Source organism: Salmo trutta, unplaced genomic scaffold (genome assembly GCF_901001165.1).
Source record: "Salmo trutta unplaced genomic scaffold, fSalTru1.1, whole genome shotgun sequence".
Lineage (NCBI taxonomy): Eukaryota > Metazoa > Chordata > Actinopteri > Salmoniformes > Salmonidae > Salmo > Salmo trutta.
In genome coordinates this window covers 10,001-37,598 of record NW_021823163.1, presented here as the reverse complement: position 1 = coordinate 37,598, position 27,598 = coordinate 10,001, and the positions used below count along the sequence as shown (strand labels likewise).

At 45.8% G+C, this 27,598-nt stretch overlaps 1 protein-coding gene across 1 annotated transcript in view; it reads left to right on the top strand.

Moving 5' to 3' along the window:
• Nucleotides 1-1,752: 1,752 nt before the first annotated feature.
• The window catches only part of LOC115189494 (TBC1 domain family member 5), a gene marked incomplete at its 3' end in the record, with an annotated part of 35,838 nt that continues 9,992 nt past the window's right edge, over nt 1,753-27,598 (top strand). Inside the window, exons 1-13 of the mRNA XM_029748106.1 lie at nt 1,753-1,848; nt 11,507-11,557; nt 12,700-12,800; nt 15,561-15,612; nt 15,751-15,859; nt 15,940-16,029; nt 16,167-16,241; nt 16,948-17,015; nt 17,390-17,492; nt 18,351-18,439; nt 18,551-18,601; nt 19,241-19,310; nt 22,638-22,810. Of these exons, the coding sequence (XP_029603966.1) occupies nt 12,719-12,800; nt 15,561-15,612; nt 15,751-15,859; nt 15,940-16,029; nt 16,167-16,241; nt 16,948-17,015; nt 17,390-17,492; nt 18,351-18,439; nt 18,551-18,601; nt 19,241-19,310; nt 22,638-22,810 (962 nt within the window). The remainder of the gene's footprint in view (nt 1,849-11,506; nt 11,558-12,699; nt 12,801-15,560; nt 15,613-15,750; nt 15,860-15,939; nt 16,030-16,166; nt 16,242-16,947; nt 17,016-17,389; nt 17,493-18,350; nt 18,440-18,550; nt 18,602-19,240; nt 19,311-22,637; nt 22,811-27,598) is intronic.

The following is a 27,598-nucleotide window of genomic DNA, read 5'->3' as shown; positions in this document are numbered from 1 at the left end:
CGATATAGTTTTGGAAACATTTGGAATGTAACTTTTTGATACTATATAAGCGAGAAAAAAGATACCCGCCCCCCCCCCAAACACACCACGCACGCAGGGTTGGGTAGGTTACTTTCTAAATGTAATCCATTACAGTTACTAGTTACCTGTCCAACATTATTATCAGTAATGTAACTTTTGGATTACCCAAACTCAGTAACGTAATCTGATTATTCAGTTACTTTTAGATTACTTTCCCCTTAAGAGACGTTAGATGAAGACAAAAAGGTATGTTACCAACAGAATGACCTCAATAGCAGGATAAATCAATGTTAACGTTTACATAGTTGGCCATATATGGATGTTACATTTTACTTTATAGGTTGGTTATGTAGGCTTCTTCTAACCCATCGCTTTCTACTACATATAATAATACGATTAAATGATATCTTTACATTAAAAACCAAAGTCCATCAGAATTCCAGTCATTCCAATAAATGTTATACCCCTTGATCTTCAAGAACAGGACTTAGAAATATGGAAGTATAGATTAGCCAAATTGTTTTACCTGAGCATGACCCCAGAACGAAGGACTTATTAGCCAGCCCTACTCTGTTGTTTATGGTTTTGTTGTCATGGAAGACTGATTGGGCTCATTGATTCGAGTTGCTGCTTTCATGGGATGGCATGCTATGAGAACTACTGACAGTGCTATTTACATGTGAAAAATGAATACCAAACGCTGCATTTGCGATAGGCCTATTGTTTACCTTTTTGTTGGAGACATTTTGATATCTTGATAATATGCAGCTGTTTAAAGGACAAATCCACAGATTAAGTAATAACTAAACAGTCGCCCCGCCTCTGTTTTGGTAAAATGCGGAGGGATGGGCCTGGAGAAATGTAACCACTCTCAGAAGAATAGACAGAGCTATGGATGTAAGGACTGACCTCCACGATATCAGAAGTATTGTTTTAACCATGTTATGAGGCTATACAGGTTGTTTACATTTACAATGTTTATAAACATTGGAATAAAACAAGCCTATATTTTGGGTTGTCATGGAGTGTGACAGTTGAACTAAACTCATGAGGGATTTATAAAGTTATATTATTTAAGAATCAGTAGGCCTATGGATTTATTTATTTTGTATCAGCGTGAATTGGATTGAGCAATAAAAGCCCAACTTTTATTCCATAGGCTTCAATCCACACAATGCAGCTGTTCTAAGAGTGCATTGTTCACTGGCTCTCCACTGGTTTCAAAAACAATGACTGATAGGCTGCTTAAACTTCTTGAATTCAACCCTGCACATGCTTACACACACACCCAGACACACACAGACATATCAATCTGACACAATAGTTGTCTGCTCTACTTACAGAGGGCTAGTGGCTATGGGGCTCTTCAGGGGCTGTCTCTTATTATGCTGCAAACCCTAAAACAATGTTCCTCAATCTGTTTGGGAATAATCAACGGCAAGTGTGCTTAATGTACCGTTTAACCATTTCACCATTGTAGATTCTCTTTTAGCCATCACAGACATGCACCTTCGTCACACACGTATTATCCTCATCATTCATCACATGACAGACGATAGTGATGTGTTGCATGATAATGCTTTGATGTAGAAGTATGTAATATAAATTAAACATATCCCAAGGCTTCTATTTTAATATGGTCCTCAATCCATCCTGTTTTTGTTATGATTGATCATTTCAAGAACATGTTTATGGTAAATACGCTACCATCATTTTACCTCCCTGGTCACGTGCTCTATCAGCTGTGCATCAGCACATCCGCCTGATTCGGGACTGTTTACAATCAGAAGACAGACCAGAATGGGGAACCCCGCATGAGCAGAACTGGTAAAACACAGAATATACAAATTCGTTTTTATTTATTTATTTTTATTGGGAAACAACTCTTGAGTTTGCATGAAGTTGCTATTTTGGTTTGTCTTTATCTAGCTGCATGTCGGAAGTGTACAGCTGGGCCTGTGTGCTATGCTCTTGCAGCTAGCCTGCTAACCTGAAGAAGAAACTAGCGAGACAGTTTGACGATTAAATTATATTACGAGACAGTTTGACGATTAAATTATATTACGAGCCATCAGCAACGTAGTGGCATAATACATGATTTGCTAGCTATTGTAAATATGCATGGTGTTGCTACCTAGTTAAAGACATGTTTGTTGGTCTACCACCATCTTGTTGGACAACTAACGTTAGCTAGTGTTAGCTGCTAAGTCATGCCAATATTACACACTAACATTGCGGTGAACATTTGTCTGTTCACCTTTTCTGTAAATAAAGCTAGTGACATATTTTACCCGTCGTTTAGCTAGCTATAATTTGTTAACTGTCTATTTACCCTGTGTTCACATTCGGTTGATGCATTTTGAGACATTCAGTTGGCCTCAACTAGCAAACAATAGATTCAAAGTGAACTATACACTAGACTACCTGTTTTTATTATGTCCAAGTTATAGTTGCCAACAGCACTATTGTGACCCAGTATAATAAGGCCTTGATTATATGAGGTAATTGCAGGACGTTTGCATAGTGCAGTGACAGTTCCACAGTCAGGTTGCATCCAGAGCTGTTTTGGTCAGAGGCCAAACAGTAGAGGTCTGTCCACTGAGAACAGTTCTGTCAGTGTCGACCCTGTGATCTCTGAGCGAGGTACGCTGACTGCAGGGAATCAGCCAGTCTAACCTGTTACTGAAGACGTATCTAATCCGTAACTCCTTGTCTGCCCATCCGGATAGTCTACCCAAGCCGAGTTGTAGGTGCCGGTTTGGAGGAAAATGTAGGCTCAGACGGTTTCTTTACAGTTTTCCAGCCACTATACAATCCGGAGGGATGGACAAGGAGCTCCGGATTATAGATCTAGCTAGTTATTGTCCAGGCCCCCCCCTGCATTGGATCTTTCCAGGACACCCATGCACAAATGCTACCTTGTTTCTATAGCAGGGGTGTAGCCAGAAATTCAGAAGAGTATTTGTTTTTATAATAGTGTATTTTACGCCCCTGCTCTATAGAGCTAGCTGAGGTGACAGCTGATCCCTAGGTAGTGGATAGAAAGAAACCTTAAAAGTAACCGGACTCATGGTTGGAGCTGATTCGTTATGGACATGTACCAAACTGTGCTAGGCTAGGAGCAGTAGGATGTTTCTTACCTATGATTGTCTTCATACTTTGTTCTTTATGTTTGCTCCTGATGAATGTGTGGGGGGGGTTGTTTCATTTCTCAAACACTGAGAGAAAGTTTCAGGATCCCGGTCTGTACCCTGGCCTGCTCAGGATCTGTGGTAGCCTATAGTGTGCAGCCCTTTGGGCCCTGGGGGAAAGTAGTGCACTATTTAGGGAATCGGGTGCCATTTGGGACATAACATTAGTCTGTGTGTTGGTCTGGGAGCTCCTGTAGACCATGGGACTAGAGGCCTGTACAGCAATAATATGGAGGTAATTGTGTGCTGAAGTGGAGGCATGTGAGCTTGTTTAACAGGGGTTCTCTCTTTTTCACCTAGCATGGAGCTTCTGGCACCAGATCTCTAGTCCTAACTCTTCCTGTCAGCTCTGATCAGAGCAGCTCCTCTCACTGGCCTCTCTCTCTCCAATTCAAGGGGCTTTATTGGCATGGGAAACATAGTTAACATTGCCAAAGCAAGTGAAGTCGATAATAAACAAAAGAGAAATAAACAATAAAAGAACAGTGAACATCACTCACAGAAGTTCCAAAATAATAAATAAATGTTAAATGTCATACAGTGTTGTAATGATGAACAAAAGGGAAAATAAATAAGCATAAATATGGGTTGTATTTACAATGCCGTTTGCTCTTTACTGGTTGACCTTTTCTTGTGGCAACTGGTCACTAATATTGCTGCTGTGATGGCACACTGGTATTTCACCCAGTAGATATGGGAGTTTATCAAAATCGGGTTTGTTTTTGAATTCTTTGTGGATCTGTGTAATCTGAGGGAAATATGTGTCTCTAATATGGTCATACATTGGGCAGGAGGTTAGGAAGTGCAGCTCAGTTTCCACCTCATTTTGTGGGCAGTGTGCACGTAGCCTGTCTTCTCTTAAGAGCTCTTCTCTTGAGAGCCAGGTCTACCTACGGTGGCCTTTCTCAATAGCAAGGCTATGCTCACTGAGTCTGTACATAGTCAAAGCTTTCCTTAAGTTTGGGTCAGTCCTCTCTGTTTAGGGCCAAATAGCATTCTAGTTTGCTCAGTTTTTTTGTTAATTCATTCCAATGTGTCAAGTAATTATCTTTTTGTTTTTTCATGATTTGGTTTGATCTAATTGTGTTGCTCTGTGGGGTCTGTTTGTGAACAGAGCCCCAGGCCCAGCTTGCTTAGGAGACTCTTCTCCAGGTTCATCTCTCTGTAGGTGATGGCTTTGTTATGGAAGGTTTGGGAATCGCATTCTTTTAGGTGGTGGTAGAATTTATTATGAGGAGGATCATAAACATCCTGTCTTTCCCTGTAGGATGACATCACAGTAGCTTATAGTGTTGGTAGGTAGACAGACTAGTGCTGTCAACAGGACAGCAGGTGATGAGTCTGTAAGCAGGTAACATATAGTTAGGACTAGCTAGGCTTACATCAGAAAGGCTTACAGTTATAGCAGAGTATTATTTTTGCTGTGTGGGGAGTACTAGGTGATCCACCACCTGGATTCGATCCTATGTAGCAACATTTGAAATAGTGTTTTAAAACACACATATATATTTATTTATATATATTTATTTATTAGTATTTTTTATTTTATTTTTACATTGGTTAAAAGTAGACTCAGAGCAATAAAATGGTATATCATCCACTGCAGTTGAGGAACAATGGGAAAGTAATTCTGCTTTGAAAGTTGATAAACTTGTAACCCCTCTTTTGAGAAAATGGCCCTTGAATGTTTTGGTACACCTACTGGAGAGCTCTTATTTGTCTACACCCAATCAGCATGGTTGACACCGTCTTAAGCCTTAGCCCCACCCATCTCTTTAAGGATTCACATGTGAGGCCATGTACTAAACAGAGTGAATACGGTAGTGTAGTAAACAACCAAAGATTTTAAGACTAAAAATAGTAGTAAGAATACACTTTCTAGTCCTTGGCCTGTATCCTAATCTGACTTTGGTGCAGGTTATGTTGTTCACATTATCGTCTCTGGTGAACACGCACTATATCAAATAAAATCCACATTTATTTGTCACATGCACAGGATAAAGGTTTAAACGGTACAGTGAAATGGTTACTTGCATAGTAGTCTTTTGTTTAAACATCTAGCTAGCTAAACAATGAACTATAATCCCAACTCATACTACCATGCATGAATCTGCAGGTAGCTAAAGATAACCAACTAGTTTCAATGGTAGCTAGCTAGCTAATATTAGGCTGTAACTAGCAATGCAAATAGATTTTTGATATACAAATAATATTACTAATCAGATCATACATGTAACGTTAGCTAGTGAGCGAGCCAGCTGACGTTAGCTAGATAACAGTACGCTTTAACTTGCAATGAAATTGACTTTCTGACAAAATTTGAAATGTATAATATCTGAAAATGTAGCTAGACTATTCCCCGTCCATATGGATGACCGCTTCTCTGTCATGGATGCCGTAGTTGCCATTTGTTTGAAGATGTAATCCGGAGACAGGTGTTTTATACAACAGCCTCCTGTGTTGTCTTTTCGACTCTCCACATTTGGCAATCATCTCTCAGCTTCCACTGATTTAAAAACTTGGTCAACTTGTTCGTAACAACCACTGTTGATCACTGTTTCTTCTGACGACAGTGATGGGGGAAGACTACAGTGTCTGGTTCAATGAAATGTTTTTACCTAAAATCAGGGATTTCCTCATTGTGTGATTCATTTTCAGCATGGAACGATCGTCCAAAAAAAGTTGTCCATCACAACGTTTTCCCACTGATCTTTGTCTATAGTGCTATTAACTTCAGGGCAGCAATCTAAAAAAAAATGTTTCAGTTCTTAATGATATCTTTAAAAAACAAAAAACGCGTTAGAGGATTATCCACACATACTGAGCAGCTCATGTTATAGACAGAAGCATGCTACATGGTAGACCAATTCAAACTCATCTCTTGGCATGTCCAGCCCATCCATCATCTTAGCCGATCATGGCTAGCGGGAAGGTTCTTGTATTTTTCTGTGGATAAACCAACTAGGCTCTTAATTTAACAATGTTATTCATATTTACAGATGGCATACACGTTTGTTATTAAGGCACATGAAAGCTCACATGTTCCAGAAGGCATTTCTGTCAAAAACATTTCATTTAAAATAACTTAAAATGTCTCTCCTGTGATGTGCGACATACGCCCTAGCTTCTTGAAACAGGTTACACTAGGCAGACTGATAAGGTCCTTAAAAGGGATGGTCCTTGTGGTGTAGGTTTTGCATTTCTCAGAGCAAAGGCTAGATGTTTCCAAATTTACTTGACCTCCTCAGCAAACCACTTGATTGGTTCAGTCTTCAATTTCTCGAATGCAATCTGTATAGACTACATCCACTAAGATGGACCCTCAGTCACATGAAAGTCGTAGTCTTCTATACTAGCACTGAAGTACCCTGCTCTTTCTGTTGTTCCTCAGTGTATTTTGCTGTTGTTTCCAGTGTTGTTGTCAGAACTCAGAATGTCCAGGTTATCTGCTGTTCTACAGCAACATAATCAGACTGACTGAAAGCAGAAGGTCTTTATGGCTCTGGGCAGAAGCTACATAGCCTCTCTGTCTAGCTCAGTTTATATCCAATTTGTTGTCTACCATTTCAGGTCTTCCAAGTCCTCAATCTTTCTTTTAATTGGAGTGAAGAGGGAGGTAGAGGGACTTCACCTCTTCACAGCAGGCATGAAGGGATGTGCTGTTTACAGTAAAGAGGAAGTGAATCATTATGTCGGTCTATTAATCTCCCTGAGGGAATGAAAGTGTAGCTTTATGTATTTCACTTGCATTTCTAATTTTATTTTGTAAGGCGTTTGTCTAATTTAGCTTTCTGTTTCTTTAATGTGTTGTCATATGCTGTACAAACGACTACATAAGGCTAATCATTGTTTCTGGGCTGCTGGCTGGGATCATGTAGAGGTCAGGACGAGGACTCTAATGTGTGTCGTAATAATGTCTGTTAATGGCCCAGACTGTGCTAAGAGTATCCTCATTCCCCAAATGTCTGGGCCGTATTCATTAGTGCACACCGTAGCGAAACATTTTTGTAATGGAAAAACAACAAGCATTTCTTATTGGACAAGTCCAGGTTTCCCTGTTTCAGTCCGTTTTGTTACGTTTGGTACCTAGTGGATTTGGTACCTAGTGGATACGGCACAGTTTTCCACACTAAAGTGGGATTTAGTGGGCCTTGTTTCAGTATGCTAAATCACAGGCAAGTATCTTATCCCAGTACATTCTTTGGCCTTCAAGAGGTGTCCCGTCTGCCAGGGCACCAAGGCCGTCTGCCAGGGCACCAAGGCCGTCTGCCAGGGCACCAAGGCCGTCTGCCAGGGCACCAAGGCCGTCTGCCAGGGCACCAAGGCCGTCTGCCAGGGCACCAAGGCCACCTGCCAGGGGTGCCACCGGCCAGGGCACCAAGGCCACCTGCCAGGGCACCAAGGCCACCTGCCAGGGGTGCCACCTGCCAGGGCACCAAGGCCACCTGCCAGGGCACCAAGGCCACCTGCCAGGGCACCAAGGCCACCTGCTAGGGCACCACCTGCCAGGGCACCAAGGCCACCTGCCAGGGCACCAAGGCCACCTGCTAGGGGTGCCACCTGCCAGGGCACCAAGGCCACCTGCCAGGGGTGCCATCTGCCAGGGCACCAAGGCCATCTGGAAAAACACTAGCTATTCTGTTAAGAAAACACAAGTATATGTAAATGTTGGAGTATTTTAGTAATAATATAATAATTTAGTAATAATATTACATTATTGTTTAGCTTTTTCTCCATCTGATTGGGTGGGCATGGCTCCCAAGTGGGTGGGCCTGTGCCTAGGCCCAGTTGCATACACAGCTCGAGCAAGACATTCATCATCATTTCTCTGACTACATTCCTCCATTAAGTCAAAAAAAGTTCTTATTCCAGGAGGACCATGAGCTGTTGCTATCGATAAGGTGTCTGATTCATCATTTTCACCTCGAAGTGGAGGGACTTCTGTCAGAGGTTGCTTGTTGTGAGCGCTGAGGGAACTTTATGCACTTGGCCAGATAATTCTGCATCTTTTGTTGCATTCTTCACATATGATTTGGCACAGTATTTTCTTCTACATTAGCTGCAGTGAAATGTCTCCACGGATCAGATTGTGCCCGTGGAATTTTCCTGTAAAGATTAGTAAAAAAAAAATCTAAATACAATTCCATGTACAGATAAATAGTTAAGCAGTTAGATTATACAACTCCTTTTGTAATACAAATGTTTTAAAATGAAATATGTATGGAAACAGGTGAATTAACACTCAGTTAGCAGGCTCAAGCAAGCTAAAACCCACATGGTAGCAATAACTAACTAGCAGAAATTAAGTTTAGAAATGATTTAAACACACTTAGCTGTAGGCTACTATTTACTAGTAATCAAAAAATAATGTATGTCATATAAAATATAATCACCCCACCCAGTATTGTAATCAAATCTTACCAGAAAGCATGTAGTCCTTGTCTCCAGTATAGTAGTGTGGGCTCAATAGCATCTCATTAGTGTGCAAGATCTTGAGAATCAGTTGTACATGTGATGGAGGAATGCACTGTGCATGCAGAGGGTTGCAATTCCATTGAATTGGGGATAGTTTAACCAAAATATGTCACAGACCTAGAATTGCCTTATGTATTCCACAAAAAAGGTTCACTGTTATAAGCTAACTTTTTTGGGGTGAATTTAAGCTAAATTCCCGGGCTAACTTCCCATGGTAAATTCCGGAAAGTTTCCGACCCTTTGCAACCCTAGTTATAGTTCATAAAAGGAAATCAGTAGATTTAAATAAATCCCTAATTAAACCCTAATCTATGGATTTAACTTAACTGGGAATACAGATATGCATCTGTTGGTCACGCATACCTTTTAAAATATATGAATGTAACGGTATGGATCAGAACTAGTCAGTATCTGGTGTATACTAGCTGCTCAGTACAGTTAACCTGGGATTTGATCCATCAAGAGCACACTTCTCCAGTGGCCATTGAAGGTGAGCATTTTCCCACTGAGGTCGGTGCTCTACATTCTAGAACAGTCAGGTCAAGACCCTGTGAGGACGACCAGCACACATGAGCTTCCCTGAGACTGTTTCTGATAGTTTGTGCAGAAATTCTTTGGTTGTGCAAACCCAGTTTCACCAGCTGTCCGGGCAGCTTGTCTCAGATTATCCAGCAGGTGAAGAAGCTGGATGTGGTTGTCCTGGGCTGGCGTGGTTACACGTGGTCTGTGGTTGTGAGACCAGTTGGCTTGTCTCAGATGATCCAGCAGGTGAAGAAGCTGGATGTGGAGGTCCTGGGCTGGCGTGGTTACACGTGGTTGTGAGACCAGTTGGCTGGTCTCAGATGATCCAGCAGGTGAAGAAGCTGGATGTGGTTGTCCTGGGCTGGTGTGGTTACACGTGGTCTGTGGTTGTGAGACCAGTTGGCTGGTCTCAGATGATCCAGCAGGTGAAGAAGCTGGATGTGGAGGTCCTGGGCTGACGTGGTTACATGTAGTCTGTGGTTGTGAGACCAGTTGGATGTACTGTCATTCTCAAATGTCGTTGGAGGCGGCTTATAGAAATGAACATTCAATTCTCTGACAACAGCTCTGGTGGACATTCCTGCAGTCAGCATGACAATTGCACCTCCCTGAACTTGAGGCATTGTGTTGCGTTACAAAACTGCACATTTTAGTGTGGCCTTTTATTTTCCCCAGCATAATTTTCAGCTGTGTAATAATCATTCTGTTTAATCAGCTTCTTAATATGCCACACCTGTCAGGTGGATGAATTATCTTGGGAAAGGAGAAATGTTCACTAACAGGGATGTAAACAAATTTGTGCACAGAATTTGAGAGAAATAAGCTTTTTGTATGTATGGAACATTTTTGGGATCTTTTATTTCAGCTCATGAAACATGGGACCAACACTTTACATGTTGCGTTTATATTTTTGTTCAGTATAGTTGTTACATTTCTAAATATTGAAATTGGAACTTCCCCTCCTTTAATAATAGTTTGATTGGTCTGTTTTGGGCCATTGAAGATGAAGACAGTCATCTTACAGGATTAGAGGACCTTGAGATGCTGGAGCTGCTGCACTGCTAGTAGCTTCTGTTACATGTTCTGATTCTTCTGTAAACGTTCAATTGACATGAAACGTACACAGCCCGTGGCCTGACAGTGGCCTGACATAGAGTTTGAGGAACTAGACGATCAGACACGTCTGAAACACGTCAAACTACTTTCAGAATCCATTCTAGTTCAAAATGAGGAAACGAAACCCGTTATTATTTACCTATTCACAGCATCTCTCTCTTGTTGGAGATTAGTTCTAATTATTTAATGGGATAATGCTTTTTTAAAATGGGGAGAAAAAAGCCTGAAATGACTTAAAGAAGGCATTAGTCTTTGTGAAGAACAGATGTTGCCTAGGCAAACAGGAGCATGCATTATGCATATAAAATCATTTATTTTGGTAGCGTGCACGGCTGATTTATCGAAGCCCCGTTCCATGCGCCTCGTTAATGGGTTTAAGGAGATGCCTTTGTAAAGGTGATTTCCATAATTAATAAAGGGACATACATAATGTGTGCGCTGCTGCAGTGGAAGGAGGCATGTGCTATGTAGGCTAGGTCTAACGTGTGTGTATACACACCAACACATTGATAACCTGCGAGGCCTATCCATGATAAACAACACACTGGAGGAGTTGTTTAACCTAAATAAGATAAACAGGGTTTATTGAGGATGAAATGTTGGTATGTTTTGATGAAAGACGACGTGGTTTAGGCTAGTTCTGGAATGGAGCTGCTCGATGGCCTATCCTATTATGTGAAATGTCATGATTTTTCTCTTTTGGTACTGTAGGACTTAGCCTGATTTCCATGGCGTTGTAGTGTCAATATTTGTCACATCTCCCACATAGAGCTGTCAGTCTGAGAATTCCCTGGGCTAACCTTATTCCCTACTCTTTCTCCATGGAAGTGGTTGTTTTTGTGCACAAGTCACTCTATGATTAGTACGTTTTCATTTGCATACACATTTTCATGTCAATTTACATAATGTTATTTTCCACTTGTTGTTCTTGTCCAATCTGTTTTATTACAGTGTAGGCTGTCAGCAATGTTTGAAAGCCACACATTACAGTAGTCTAAACTCTACCAGGTTCTCCTTCACTATTGTCTTGTTCAATTTCCTTCATTAGTCTAGTGTTGAATTCCGTTGGTGTGATCTCCATACCCAGGGATACAGAGAAATACCAAGACTGCTTTTTTTGTTTTTGATCGTTGATTTCTCTTCTTTTTGTCCTGAATGTCCCTCTGTGTTGTTTCTCTCAGATAAGCCTTCATCTGTCGTGAGTCTAAGCTGAGGAGAAACGCATTGTGACTGTAAGTACTGACATGGAACAAAGACAAAAAAGCCTAGGCCTAAAGCTTAATTGGATAAGAATATTCCCAATTTATACTATTTTGTTCTGTTTTTAATTGCTCAACTAAACTTCCTCCCACTCTTTCTATTATCAGATAAATCCTCCTGTTCTTGCTCTGTGGTGTGTTCAGTTACTCTATGGTATTTTTTACTGCTGCAGTCATCTGATTTTTCTGGATTAAAAAGAGTCGTAGGTGGTGGGCGTGGTCGGGGGTAAGGCAATGGGCGCGGTCGGCACAGCGTCATTTTACAATGTTTTATCTTGGTGTTTTAGCATTTTTAAACCAATTTCCTGCAATTCTCAGAATTTCTCCTTGGAGCAGAGATATATATTTTTGCAATTTTAAGGTTTTGCCATTCAGCTGACATTTTGCCATTCAGCTGACAGAAAATGTAGCAGTTTTAAAGCTAATTTCCAGGGATTCTACACATTCTGCCATGGAGCTGAGATAATTTTTAAGATAATTTCCTGCAGTTCTATGCATTTTGCCATAGCTAATGCTGTGTTCTTTTGCTCAAAGGGAAACTTCACAAGTTTTCAACTTCATATTCATCTCCAGCACCAGCTCAACTTATGTGAAAATGATGCGTTTTTATGTTTGTAGTAAAAAAGATAAGTGTTTCTAATGACATCATCGGTGTGCATCATGTGATTTTGACCAATTGTTGATGTCATTGGAAACACTTAACTTTCTTTATATTTTTGACTACGAAATATAGAAACGTGCCATTTTCACATATGTTGATGTTGGGTTGGTGCTGAAGCTGAGAAATTGTGACATTTCCATTTTAATAACAAAATCAATACTATTAAATCGTTTTGTGAATGTTCTATTCCCTGACTGTCTAGCTTTTATTTTGATGACTGTTAGTCCTCAGAGATTATTTTATCAAAATGATATACTGTAGGTCTATAATCTTTTCTACATACTTTATATCAGGTTTTAGTCGTTTAAGTTTAGACAAAGCGTTTTTTTGTTTGGACTTAGCCTTGGGCGTTTTCGGTACACCTATCTATGGTAGAAATATCCCTGTGTCCTACTCTGGTTCTTGTTCTGTGGTACACGGGTAGTTCTGACCCCTCCTGTTGTTCTCATCACAGGTTCTGTTGGGTGGTGGTCATGCAGCACCCTCTCCAGCCAGAGGGAGAGCAGGAGACGGGTTTTGACCCACTCCACAACTTAAACAGGAATCTCAGCTGTGGTGAGTCGACATTTACAACACAGTCATTAAGGATTTACTAACATGTTCTTATGAAATGTTAATATCTAGTGATGTGGTGAAAAGTCGATACAGTTAGTAAAATATATACAGTACCAGTCAAGTTTGGACACCTACTCATTCAAGGGTTTTTCTTTATTTTTTACTATTTTCTACATTGTAAACTCGGGGGACGGACGGGGGGGGGGGGACGTCCTCTCACTGTCAACTGCGTTTATTTTCAGCAAACTTAACGTGTAAATATTTGTATGAACATAACAAGATTCAACAACTGAGACATAAACTGAACAAGTTCCACAGACATGTGACTAACAGAAATGGAATAATGTGTCCCTGAACAAAGGGGGGGGGGTCAAAATCAAAAGTAAGTCAGTATCTGGTGTGGCCACCAGCTGCATTAAGTACTGCAGTGCATCTCCTCATGGACTGCACCAGGATAATGTCTTCCCTGTAACGCACAGCGTTGAGATTGCCTGCAATGACAACAAGCTCAGTCCAATGATGCTGTGAGACACCGCCCCAGACCATGACAGACCCTCCACCTCCAAATCGATCCCGCTCCAGAGTACAGGCCTTGGTGTAACGCTCATTCCTTCGACGATAAACGTGAATCCGACCATCACCCCTGGTGAGACAAAACCGCGACTCGTCAGTGAAGAGCACTTTTTGCCAGTCCTGTCTGGTCCAGCAACGGTGGGTTTGTGCCCATAGGCGACGTTGTTGCCAGTGATGTCTGGTGAGGACCTGCCTTACAACAGGCCTACATGCCCTCAGTCCAGCCTCTCTCAGCCTATTGCGGACAGTCTGAACACTGATGGAGGGATTGTGCGTTCCTGGTGTAACTCGGGCAGCTGTTGTTGCCATCCTGTACCTGTCCCGCAGGTGTGATGCTCGGATGTACCAATCCTGTGCAGGTGTTGTTACACGTGGTCTGCCACTGCGAGGACGATCAGCTGTCCGTCCTGTCTCCCTGTAGTGCTGTCTTATGCGTCTCACAGTACGGACATTGCAATTTATTGCCTTGGCCATATCTGCAGTCCTCATGCCTGCTTGCGGCATGCCTAAGGCACATTCACGCAGATGAGCAGGGACCCTGGGCATCTTTCTTTTGGTGTTTTTCAGAGTCAGTAGAAAGGTCTCTTTAGTGTCCTAAGTTTTCATAACTGTGACCATAACCTCTCTAGGGTATGTGGGACGAAATCGTCCCACCTACTCAACAGCCAGTGGAATCCCGTGGCGCGATATTCAAATACCTTAGAAATGCTATTACTTCAATTTCTCAAACATATGACTATTTTACACCATTTTAAAGACAAGACTCTGGTTAATCTAACCACACTGTCCGATTTCAAAAAGGCTTTACAACGAAAGCAAAACATTAGATTATGTCAGCAGATTACCCAGCCAGAAATAATCAGACACCCATTTTTCAAGCTAGCATATAATGTCACATAAACCCAAACCACAGCTAAATGCAGCACTAACCTTTGATGAGCTTCATCAGATGACACTCCTAGGACATTATGTTATGCAATACATGCATGTTTTGTTCAATCAAGTTCATATTTATATCAAAAACCAGCTTTTTACATTAGCATGTGATGTTCAGAACTAGCATATCCACCGCAAACTTCCGGTGAATTTACTAAATTACTCACGATAAACGTTCACAAAAAACATAATTATTTTAAGAATTATAGATACAGAACTCCTTTATGCAATCGCTATGTCCGATTTTAAAATAGCTTTTCGGCAAAAGCACATTTTGCAATATTCTGAGTAGATAGCTCGCCATCACGGGCTAGCTATTTTGACACCCACCAAGTTTGGCACTCACCAAACTCAGATTTAATATAAGAAAAATTGGATTACCTTTGCTGTTCTTCGTCAGAATGCACTCCCAGGACTTCTACTTCAATAACAAATGTTGGTTTGGTTCAAAATAATCCATAGTTATGTTCAAATATCCTCTGTTTTGTTCGTGCGTTCAAGACACTATCCGAAGGGTAACGCGCGTATCGTGACAAATAAATTCTAAATATTCCATTACCGTACTTCGAAGCATGTCAAACGCTGTTTAAAATACATTTTTATGCGATTTTTCTCGTAAAAAAGTGATAATATTCCAACCGGGAAACCCTGTTTTCGTTCAAAGACTCAAAATCTAAAATGGACTTCACGTGCACGCGCGCACCCGTCTCATTGTTCTCAGATCGACCACTTACCAAATGCGCTACTGTTTTTCAGCCATGGGCTGCAAAGTCATCATTCAACATTCTGCCGCCTTCTGAGAGCCTATGGGAGCCTCAGGAAGTGTCACGTTACAGCAGAGATCCTTTGTTTTCAATAAAGAGAGTGTAGAAGGCCAAGAAATGGTCAGAGAGGGCACTTCCTGTACAGAATCTTCTCAGGTTTTTGCCTGCCATATGAGTTCTGTTATACTGTTCATTAATTGTTTATGGTTCATTGACCAGGCATGGGAAACAGTGTTTAAACCCTTTACAATGAAGATCTGTGAAGTTATTTGGATTTTACGAATTATCTTTGAAAGACAGGGTCCTGAAAAGGGGACGTTTCTGTTTTTGCTGAGTTTATAAGAAAACATGCCTTCGTCAGAAAAGGGTTCATTGATCAAACATCCATTATGTTGGAGCTGAGCTTCACTGTTCCACATCATTGGTCTCTATAGTGCCTTCTAGTGGCTGCATGTTTAATGCTTTTCATAAAATGTGTGTTTAACAGGAGGATCTCTGGATAGTAGCACTTTGTCTGAGTCCACTTTCCTCTCCTACAGGTAATGTGTGTCTGTGGTCCACGTCACAGCCAGATCTAATTCTCTGCTTTTTCCATATTAGATTAAATCAGATTGGAGAGAGCTGAAAACTCACTAAAACCTTTTCTCATCTCTCTCATTACCTCCCTCCCTCTAAAGGAAAGAATGGGATGACTTGTTTCTGAACAGTAATTACCTGACCAGGATCCGGCAGGCAGGCATCAACGGTCGATTGCGGAGCAGCCGATTCCGCAGTGTGTGCTGGAAGGTAAACCAGTCCCAGACCAACATGGCTCTTGGGTGTCTGAAGGTAGTTCTACCATGTGAGTCGTGTGTGTTGTCTTCTAGTTGTACCTGGAGGTCCTTCCTGAGGATAAGAGCCAATGGATCAACAAGACCAAGGAGTTACGATCCCAGTATGAGAAGATCAAAGAGACAGTGAGTTGTGTGTGTGTCATGCGTTCACCTGTTCCTGTGCCTGCTCGTTTGGGTGAGCGTCAACTCCTACTTTTTACTGTGTGTGTGTGTGTGTGTGTGTGTGCGCGCCAGTCACTGACCGCCTCTCCTCCTCTCAGCACATCACCAACCCCCGTAAGGCTGCAGGTCAGCAGGACTTGGTGGTCAACAACCCACTCTCACTGGACGAGGGGGTAGGTGTAGCCTCAATCTCTGTAGATACAACTCTAGATCCAGAACACTGGGAATGTAAACATCTAAATAACTATCACAGGGCTAAGAGGGTGTCCCTGTTGAAAATACCTACTTATTAGAATATCTTTATGATTCCTTTATTATGATATGTATACAGGTAACTGACAATGTAATGCCGGATATAAAGTAGATTGCTTCCACACAGGTGTGTTTCCTGAGTTAACTAAGCAATTAACATCCCATCATGTTTAAGGTCATAAAAATGCTGGATATTATTTAGGCCTCCATAGGATAACAATGCCCCCATCCACAGGGCACAAAACGTGCCTGAATGGTTTGTTGAGCATGAAAACGATGTAAGCCATGGCCGTCTGAGTCACCAGATCTCAACCCAGTTGAACACTTAGGTTTTCCACCTCCATCAACAACATTTCTCGTGGAAGAATGGTGTCATATCCATACAATAGAGGTCCAGATACTTGTAGAATCTAGATGCATTGAAGCTGTTCTGGCTCGTGGGGGCCCAACACCCTATTAAGATACTTTAATAAAGGTGTTTCCTTTATTTTGGCATTTACCCATATGTCCTTATATTGTGTATTGACACCAATGTACAACATTTTCTAATCAGTCGGGTAGTAGGAGGCTAGGTGAATGGGTGTTTCCTGGACAGTATGTCACTGTGTTCTCCTTCCTCCTGTTCAGAGCCTGTGGAACAAGTTCTTCCAGGACAACGAGTTGAGAGGGATGATCAAACAGGACGTGATGAGAACGTGAGTCTGATTTAACATCTTCTCAACTGTTTAAGGTTTACTCAACCTTTAAATACCACTCTGATTATCAGACTGTCATTCTCATATCTACTGTACTGTACACCATATCTACTGTACACTCTCTCTCCTCTCTCCCCCCTCTCTTCTCTCTCCCCCCTCTCTTCTCTCTCCCCCTCTCTTCTCTCTCCCCCTCTCTTCTCTCTCCCCTCTCTCTCTCCCCCTCTCTTCTCTCTCCCCCCCTCTCTTCTCTCTCCCCCCCTCTCTTCTCTCTCCCCCCTCTCTTCTCTCTCCCCCCTCTCTTCTCTCTCCCCCCTCTCTTCTCTCTCCCCCCTCTCTTCTCTCTCCCCCCTCTCTTTTCTCTCTATTCTGTCTAGGTTTCCTGAGATGCGTTACTTCCAAGAGGAGGACGTAAGGACCAAGCTGACAGACATCTTGTTCTGTTATGCCCGAGAGAATGAACAGTTACTGTACAAACAGGTACCATTCCAATATTAGTTAAGGTTTCTAGAGGTACACACTGTTAGATATGCCACTAGGCATGCTAATGCACCCCATAGACTAGACAGTACTGTCTTCATAGTGCTACAGACTGAGAGAGGATGATGACCAGTCAGTGTTTTAACAGGAAGTGACACACGTCTAGCCACTGGGTAATGAAGTTTAATGATACCCGGTCAATACTGATAACACACCTCATGCATCACCCTGAAAGAAACTGGCCATTCGCTCTCTCTCCTCTCTCTCTCTCGCTCCTCTCTCTCTCTCTCGCTCCTCTCTCTCTCTCTCGCTCCTCTCTCTCTCTCTCGCTCCTCTCTCTCTCTCTCGCTCCTCTCTCTCTCTCTCGCTCCTCTCTCTCTCTCTCGCTCCTCTCTCTCTCTCTCGCTCCTCTCTCTCTCTCTCGCTCCTCTCTCTCTCTCTCGCTCCTCTCTCTCTCTCTCTCGCTCCTCTCTCTCTCTCTCGCTCCTCTCTCTCTCTCTCGCTCCTCTCTCTCTCTCTCGCTCCTCTCTCTCTCTCTCGCTCCTCTCTCCTCTCGCTCGCTCCTCTCTCTCTCTCCTCTCTCTCTCGCTCGCTCCTCTCTCTCTCGCTCCTCTCTCGCTCGCTCCTCTCTCGCTCGCTCCTCTCTCGCTCGCTCCTCTCTCTCTCGCTCCTCTCTCTCTCGCTCCTCTCTCTCTCGCTCCTCTCTCTCTCGCTCCTCTCTCGCTCGCTCCTCTCGCTCGCTCCTCTCTCTCGCCTCTCTCTCTCTCTCCTCTCTCTCGCTCGCTCCTCTCTCTCTCGCTCCTCTCTCTCAATCTCTCTCTCTCCTCTCTCTCTATCTATCCCCCTCTCTTTCTGCAGGGAATGCATGAGTTGTTGGCTCCTATTGTGTTCGTCCTACACTGTGACCATCAGGCCTTTCAGCACGCCAGCGAGACCGCCCACCCCAGGTCCGTCACACCTGCACTCCTTCACATCGACTTCCCTTCAGTTTAACCTTATCCTGTCCATTCCTCCAAATTGGTCTGTGTTGATCTAATGCTTTTGTCCTTGGTCCACAGTGAGGAGATGATGTCTCTGCTGAATCCCATGTTCCAGGAACATGATGCCTAGTGAGTTAAATATTCATTCTATGTTCTCCTACATTCTTCACATCCTAGGTCAGGGATGGCCAACTGGCCTCCTTTTGTAGGCCCGTGGACTCATTTCACTATTTTATTATTAGAATAATATAAATATATATTTTAGGAACTCAGTCAGGGTCTCAACTTACTATTGAGAGTTAGAATAGTAAAATACACAAGGTGCAATTTATACATTTGGCTGTGCATCATCAGTCACTAAATTAGCCTGTCAGCTAAATGTTTTTTGATGAGATAGCTGGCAGCTTGACTAACTTACCAAACTTGAGTTATGACCAGGGTGGGGTCCATTGATCGTCATGTACCTCAACCCCATGGCAAAATGTGTAGAATTGCAGCAAATTTGCTTTAAAATGGCAACATGGTAAAATGTGCAGAACTGCATGAAATGAACTTAAAACCCCACATTTAGTTTTTATCTTCGCTTTCGAGAGGGGGGCTGCTAAAATGTTTTGCTCGCGGGGGGTTCTCATGATGAGTTCTGTTTTTGTTGTTGGCCCCCACCCCCATCAGTTGCCCATCCCTGTCCTAGATGATGGCAGTAATATGGACCAGTCAGAGAGACTTCTAACCTGAGACATTCTCCTCTGTGTGTGTTGTGTTGTGCAGTGCCATGTTTTCCCAGCTGATGGAGACAGCAGAACCCTGGTTCTCCAGCTTCCAGAGAGAAGTCAGAAGGGTCAGTAGTAGTACTCCTGGTAATATTCTCTTTAGTTCTAACACTCACCGGCTATTTTTGGAAAGACCTGTCTAAAACACTCCGCCAATGGCTGAAATGAGCTCAATGGAATACGTTTAGTTTACGTTGCATCTATAGGAACGCTGAAGCTTCGATGGGGATTGAAAGCATTGTCTCCTATCACAACAAAAGGAGAAGAGAACTTTTATTTCAATGGTTCCTTTTTTTTGCGGAATTGAGAAATGTATAATTTAATACAGTTGACAGATTTACAATTTGAAATGCCCTGAAATGAAAGGAACTTCCCAAAATGAACACTCAGATTATAGTGATATTATGTCGGATCTCACAAATAAGTATTTATAGGACTGGAGCCAGACGTGTTGATTTTTAATCTGAGGGGATCCCGCTATTGATACACAACACTAATTCATTTTTCCATTTAATTTCACCTTTATTTAACCAGGTAGGCCAGTTGAGAACTAGTTCGCATTTACAACTGCGCCCTGGCCAAGATAAAGCAAAGCAGTGCGACAAAAACAACAGAGTTACACATGGGATAAACAAACGTACAGTCAATAACACAATAGAAAAATCTATATACAGTGTGCAAATTAAGTAAGGAGGTAAGGCAATAAATAGGCCATAGTGGCAAATTAATTACAATTTAGCAAATTAACACTGGAGTGATAGATGTGCAGATGAGGATGTGCAAGTAGAAATACTGGTGTGCAAAAGAGTAGAAAAACAAATATGGGGATGAGGTAGGTAGTTGGTTGGATGGGATATTTACAGATGGGCTGTGTACAGCTGCAGCGATTGGTATGCTACTCTGACACCTGATGCTTAGTTAGTTAGGGAGATATAAGTCTCCAACTTCAGTGATGAAGCAGTCTAGATGGCACAGGTGAGTGCAGGTAGGCCTAGACAGAGCAGGGGAGTGCAGGTAGGCCTAGACAGAGCAGGGGAGTGCAGGTGGGCCTAGACGGAGCAGGGGAGTGCAGGTGGGCCTAGACGGAGCAGGGGAGTGCAGGTGGGCCTGGACGGAGCAGGGGAGTGCAGGTGGGCCTGGACGGAGCAGGGGAGTGCAGGTGGGCCTGGACGGAGCAGGGGAGTCCAGGTGGGCCTGGACGGAGCAGGGGAGTCCAGGTGGGCCTGGACGGAGCAGGGGAGTGCAGGTGGGCCTGGACGGAGCAGGGGAGTGCAGGTGGGCCTGGACGGAGCAGGGGAGTGCAGGTGGGCCTGGACGGAGCAGGGGAGTGCAGGTGGGCCTGGACGGAGCAGGGGAGTGCAGGTGGGCCTGGACGGAGCAGGGGAGTGCAGGTGGGCCTGGACGGAGCAGGGGAGTGCAGGTGGGCCTGGACAGAGCAAATATCTGGTGGTTGCAGCCCTATTCCACTCCATTATGTTAATATATTCATATATGCAAATACACCCAGTGTATTGATGCAAAACGGGCACATAGTATATTTTTTATATGAAGAAAATTATATTACAAAATGTAGATATGAGTGCATTCTAAGAAAGAAAAAATGTGACAAATTTAATACTTAACCTCTCTAGGGTAGGTGGGACGAAATCGTCCCGCACTATTCAACAGCCAATGACACATCAGAGCGCCAAATTTAAAACCACAAAATGTCATAATTCAAAGTTCTCAAACAGGACTATTTTACACCATTTGAAAGATAAGACTCTCGTTAATCTAACCACATTGTCCGATTTCAAAAAGGCTTTACAGCGAAAACAAAACATTAGATTATGTTAGGAGAGTACATAGCCAGAGATAACCACACAGCTATTTTTCAAGTAAGCATATATGTCACAAAAACCAAAAACACAGCTAAATGCAGCACTAACCTTTGACAATCTTCATCAGATGACACTCCTAGGACATTATGTTATACAATACATGCATGTTTTGTTCAATCAAGTTCATATTTATATCAAAAACCAGCTTTTTACATTAGCATGTGATGTTCAGAACTAGCAACTAGCATACACACCGCAAACTTCCGGTGAATTTACTTAATTACTCAGCATAAAACGTTCACAAAATACATAACAATTATTTTAAGAATTATAGATACAGAACTCTTTTATGCAATCGCGGTGTCAGATTTTAAAATAGCTTTTTGGTGAAAGCACATTTTGCAATATTCTGAGTAGATAGCCCGGCCATCACGGCTAGCTAGTTTGACACCCACCAAGTTTGGCCCTCACCAAACTCAGATTTACTATAAGAAAAATTTGATTACCTTTGCTGTTCTTTGTCAGAATGCACTCCCATGACTTCTACTTCAACAACGAATGTTGTTTTGGTTCGAAATAATCCATAGTTATATCCAAATAGCGCCGTTTTGTTTGTTCGTTCAGGTCACAATCCGAAGGGTGACGCGCGAGCGCATTTCGTGACAAAAAATGTCAAAATATTCCATTACCGTACTTCGAAGCATGTCAAACCGCTGTTTAAAATACATTTTTATGCGATTTTTTTTTTTTTTTGTTTTTTTTTTTTTGTAAAATAGCGATAAAATTCCAACCGGGCGACGTTGTATTCATTCAAAGACTGAAAGAACAAAATGGAGAATTCACATGAACGCGCATCTCCAGTGTCACTGTCCCCAGGCAGGCCAGTAACAAACTCTGCTGCTGTACTTTGCCCAGAGACTGCAGACATCTCATTACACTTTCTGGCACCTTCTGAGAGCCAATGGAAGCCTTAGAAAATGTCACGTTACAGCACAGATGCTGTATTTTTGATAGAGAGGCTACAGAAGGACAATAAATTGTCAGACAGGGCACTTCCTGTATGGAATCTTCTCAGGTTTTGGCCTGCCATATGAGTTCTGTTATACTCAGACACCATTCAAACAGTTTTAGAAACTTTTGTGTTTTCTATCCAAATCTACTAATTATATGCATATTCTCGTTTCTGGGCAAGAGTAGTAACCAGTTTAAATTCCCACAAATCCCCTGAACTCTATTCATTACTTGTCCATGCCAATAAAAGGTTTTTACTTAATGGATTTAAAACAAATTCAAAAAGTTTGGAGTATCTTTATCCATTGTCCAATTGTTGCATTCATTAGAATTGTTTTTAAACCTAACAATTTTTATGACGTCGCTAATTCTAACGTATTCCAGCATTATGTTATGTTCATGTATTTATGTTATTCCAATGCTGTGATGACGCCGTCTAAGCCTCGTGTCGGCGACGCCGTCTAAGCCTCGTGTCGGCGACGCCGTCTAAGCCTCGTGTCGGCGACGCCGTCTAAGCCTCGTGTCGGCGACGCCGTCTAAGCCTCGTGTTGACGTTCTCCTCAGGGGAAGGAGGAGATGCTGACCAGCATGCCGTTCGCCCGGCCGCAGGACTTGGGGCCGTCCGTTGCCATAGTAACCAAAGTGAACCGCATCCAGGACCAGTTGGTGAAAAAGCACGATGTGGAGCTGCACATGCACGTCAACCGCCTGGAGATCGCCCCGCAGATATACGGCATGTGAGTATTGCCACCTGTGTTTGTGTGTCTGGGTCTAAGTGCATGTGCGTGTCTGTTTAATGTGTGTGCGTGTCTGTTTAATGTGTGTGCGTGTCTGTTTAATGTGTGTGCGTGTCTGTTCACTGTGCGTGTCTTTATTGTGTGTGTGGTGTGGATCCGTCTGGTGTGGATCCGTCTTTCTGTAGTCGGTGTGAGCGTGTCCGTGTGTGTCCGTGTGTGTCCGTGTGTGTCCGTGTGTGTCCGTGTGTGTCCGTGTGTGTCCGTCCGTGTCCGTCCGTCCGTGTCCGTCCGTGTCCGTCCGTGTCCGTCCGTGTCCGTCCGTGTCCGTCCGTGTCCGTCCGTGTCCGTCCGTGTGTGTGTCCGTCCGTGTGTGTGTCCGTCCGTGTGTGTGTCCGTCCGTGTGTGTGTCCGTCCGTGTGTGTGTCCGTCCGTGTGTGTGTCCGTCCGTGTGTGTGTCCGTCCGTCCGTCCGTCCGTGTGTCCGTCCGTCCGTCCGTCCGTGTGTCCGTCCGTCCGTCCGTGTGTCCGTCCGTCCGTGTGTGTGTCCGTCCGTCCGTGTGTGTGTCCGTCCGTCCGTGTGTGTCCGTCCGTCCGTGTGTGTGCGTCCGTCCGTGTGTGTGCGTCCGTCCGTGTGTGTGTCCGTCCGTGTGTGGTGTGTGTCCGTCCGTGTGTGTGTGTGTCCGTCCGTGTGTGTGTGTGTGTGTGTCCGTCCGTGTGTGTCCGTCCGTGGGTGTGTCCGTCCGTGTGTGTGTCCGTCCGTGGGTGTCCGTCCGTGGGTGTGTCCGTCCGTGGGTGTGTCCGTCCGTGGGTGTGTCCGTCCGTGGGTGTGTCCGTCCGTGGGTGTGTCCGTCCGTCCGTGTGTGTGTCCGTCCGTCCGTGTGTGTGTCCGTCCGTCCGTGTGTGTGTCCGTCCGTCCGTGTGTGTGTCCGTCCGTCCGTGTGTGTGTCCGTCCGTCCGTGTGTGTGTCCGTCCGTCCGTGTGTGTGTCCGTCCGTCCGTGTGTGTGTCCGTCCGTCCGTCCGTCCGTCCGTCCGTCCGTGTGTGTCCGTCCGCCCGTGTGTGTCCGTCCGTCCGTGTGTGTCCGTCCGTCCGTCCGTGTGTGTCCGTCCGTCCGTGTGTGTGTGTGTCCGTCCGTCCGTGTGTGTGTGTGTCCGTCCGTCCGTGTGTGTGTGTGTGTGTGTGTGTGTGTCCGTCCGTGTGTGTCCGTCCGTGTGTGTCCGTCCGTGTGTGTGTCCGTCCGTGTGTGTGTCCGTCCGTGTGTGTGTCCGTCCGTCCGTGTGTCCGTCCGTCCGTGTGTGTCCGTCCGTCCGTGTGTGTCCGTCCGTCCGTGTGTGTCCGTCCGTCCGTGTGTGTCCGTCCGTCCGTGTGTGTCCGTCCGTCCGTCCGTGTGTGTCCGTCCGTCCGTCCGTGTGTGTCCGCCCGTCCGTCCGTGTGTGTCCGTCCGTGTGTGTCCGTCCGTGTGTGTGTCCGTCCGTGTGTCCGTCCGTCCGTCCGTGTGTGTCCGTCCGTCCGTCCGTGTCCGTCCGTCCGTCCGTGTGTGTCCGTCCGTCCGTGTGTGTCCGTCCGTCCGTGTGTGTCCGTCCGTGCGTGTGTGTCCGTCCGTGCGTGTGTGTGTCCGTCCGTGTGTGTGTCCGTCCGTGTGTGTGTCCGTCCGTGTGTGTGTCCGTCCGTGTGTGTGTCCGTCCGTGTGTGTGTCCGTCCGTGTGTGTGTCCGCCCGTGTGTGTGTCCGCCCGTGTGTGTGTCCGCCCGTGTGTGTGTCCGCCCGTGTGTGTGTCCGCCCGTGTGTGTGTCCGTCCGTGTGTCCGTGTGTCCGTCCGTGTGTGTGTCCGTCCGTGTGTCCGTCCGTCCGTGTGTCCGTCCGTCCGTGTGTCCGTCCGTCCGTGTGTCCGTCCGTCCGTGTGTCCGTCCGTCCGTGTGTCCGTCCGTCCGTGTGTGTCCGTCCGTCCGTGTGTCCGTCCGTCCGTGTGTGTCCGTCCGTCCGTGTGTGGTGTGTGTCCGTCCGTCCGTGTGTGGTGTGTGTCCGTCCGTGTGTGTGTCCGTCCGTGTGTGTGTGTCCGTCCGTGTGTGTGTGTCCGTCCGTGTGTGTGTGTCCGTCCGTGTGTGTGTGTCCGTCCGTGTGGTGTGTGTCCGTCCGTGTGGTGTGTGTCCGTCCGTCTGTGTGGTGTCCGTCCGTCTGTGTGGTGTGTGTCCGTCCGTGTGGTGTGTGTCCGTCCGCGTGGTGTGTGTCCGTCCGCGTGGTGTGTGTCCGTCGGTGTGGCGTGTGTGTGTGTCCGTCGGTGTGGCGTGTGTCCGTCCGTCTCTGTGTGTGTGTCCGTCTCTGTGTGTGTGTGTCCGTCTCTGTGTGTGTGTGTCCGTCTCTGTGTGTGTGTGTCCGTCTGTGTGTGTGTGTCCGTCTGTGTGTGTGTCCGTCTGTGTGTGTGTCCGTCCGTCCGTGTGTGTGTCCGTCCGTCCGTGTGTGTGTGTGTCCGTCCGTCCGTGTGTGTGTCCGTCCGTGTGTGTGTCCGTCCGTCCGTGTGTGTGTCCGTCCGTCCGTGTGTGTGTCCGTCCGTCCGTGTGTGTGTCCGTCCGTTCGTGTGTGTGTCCGTCCGTTCGTGTGTGTGTCCGTCCGTCCGTGTGTGTGTCCGTCCGTCCGTGTGTGTGTCCGTCCGTCCGTGTGTGTCCGTCCGTCCGTGTGTGTCCGTCCGTCCGTGTGTGTGTGTGTGTCCGTCCGTGTGTGTGTCCGTCCGTGTGTGTGTCCGTCCGTGTGTGTGTCCGTCCGTGTGTGTGTCCGTCCGTCCGTGTGTGTCCCGTCCGTCCGTGTGTGTGTCCGTCCGTCCGTGTGTCCGTCCGTCCGTGTGTCCGTCCGTCCGTGTGTCCGTCCGTGTGTCCGTCCGTCCGTGTGTCCGTCCGTGTGTGTGTGTCCGTCCGTGTGTGTCTGTCCGTGTGTCCGTCCGTCCGTGTGTCCGTCCGTCCGTGTGTGTCCGTCCGTCCGTGTGTGTCCGTCCGTGTGTGTGTGTCCGTCCGTCCGTGTGGTGTGTGTCCGTCCGTGTGGTGTGTGTCCGTCCGTGTGGTGTGTTTCCGTCCGTGTGTGGTGTGTGTCCGTCCGTGTGTGGTGTGTGTCCGTCCGTGTGTGGTGTGTGTGTGTGTGTGTCCGTCCGTGTGTGTGTGTCCGTCCGTGTGTGTGTGTCCGTCCGTGTGTGTGTGTCCGTCCGTGTGGTGTGTGTCCGTCCGTCTGTGTGTCCCGGTGTGTGTGTCCGTCCGTGTGTGTGTGTCCGTCCGTGTGGTGTGTGTCCGTCCGTGTGGTGTGTGTCCGTCCGTGTGGTGTGTGTCCGTCCGTGTGGTGTGTGTCCGTCCGTGTGGTGTGTGTCCGTCCGTGTGGTGTGTGTCCGTCCGTGTGGTGTGTGTCCGTCCGTGTGGTGTGTGTCCGTCCGTGTGGCGTGTGTCCGTCCGTGTGGCGTGTGTCCGTCCGTGTGGCGTGTGTCCGTCCGTCTCTGTGTGTCCGTCCGTCTCTGTGTGCCCGTCCGTCTCTGTGTGCGTGTCCGTCTCTGTGTGTGTGTGTCCGTCTCTGTGTGTGTGTGTCCGTCTCTGTGTGTGTGTGTCCGTGTGTGTGTGTGTCCGTCTGTGTGTGTGTCCGTCTGTGTGTGTGTGTCCGTGTGTCCGTCTGTGTGTGTGTCCGTGTGTGTGGTGTGTGTCCGTCTGTGTGGTGTGTGTCCGTCTGTGTGGTGTGTGTCCGTCTGTGTGGTGTGTGTGTCCGTCTGTGTGGTGTGTGTCCGTCCGTGTGGCGTGTGTCCGTCCGTGTGGCGTGTGTCCGTCCGTCTCTGTGTGTCCGTCCGTCTCTGTGTGCCCGTCCGTCTCTGTGTGCGTGTCCGTCTCTGTGTGTGTGTGTCCGTCTCTGTGTGTGTGTGTCCGTCTCTGTGTGTGTGTGTCCGTGTGTGTGTGTGTCCGTCTGTGTGTGTGTCCGTCTGTGTGTGTGTGTCCGTGTGTCCGTCTGTGTGTGTGTCCGTGTGTGTGGTGTGTGTCCGTCTGTGTGGTGTGTGTCCGTCTGTGTGGTGTGTGTCCGTCTGTGTGGTGTGTGTGTCCGTCTGTGTGGTGTGTGTGTCCGTCTGTGTGGTGTGTGTGTCCGTCTGTATTGTGTGTGTGTGTCCGTCTGTATTGTGTGTGTGTGTGTCCGTCTGTATTGTGTGTGTGTGTGAGTCCGTCTGCATTGTGTGTGTGTGTGAGTCCGTCTGCATTGTGTGTGTGTGTGTGTCCGTCTGCATTGTGTGTGTGTGTGTGTGTGTGTCCGTCTGCATTGTGTGTGTGTGTGTGTGTGTGTCCGTCTGCATTGTGTGTGTGTCCGTCTGCATTGTGTGTGTGTCCGTCTGCATTGTGTGTGTGTCCGTCTGCATTGTGTGTGTGTGTCCGTCTGCATTGTGTGTGTGTGTCCGTCTGCATTGTGTGTGTGTGTCCGTCTGCATTGTGTGTGTGTGTCCGTCTGCATTGTGTGTGTGTGTGTCCGTCTGCATTGTGTGTGTGTGTGTCCGTCTGCATTGTGTGTGTGTGTGTCCGTCTGCATTGTGTGTGTGTGTGTCCGTCTGTGTATTGTGTGTGTGTGTGTCCGTCTGTGTATTGTGTGTGTCCGTCTGTGTATTGTGTGTGTCCGTCTGTGTATTGTGTGTGTCCGTCTGTGTATTGTGTGTGTCCGTCTGTGTGGGGTGTGTGTGTGTCCGTCTGTGTGGGGTGTGTGTGTGTGTCCGTCTGTGTGGGGTGTGTGTGTGTCCGTCTGTGTGGGTTGTGTGTGTCCGTCTGTGTGGGGTGTGTGTGTGTCCGT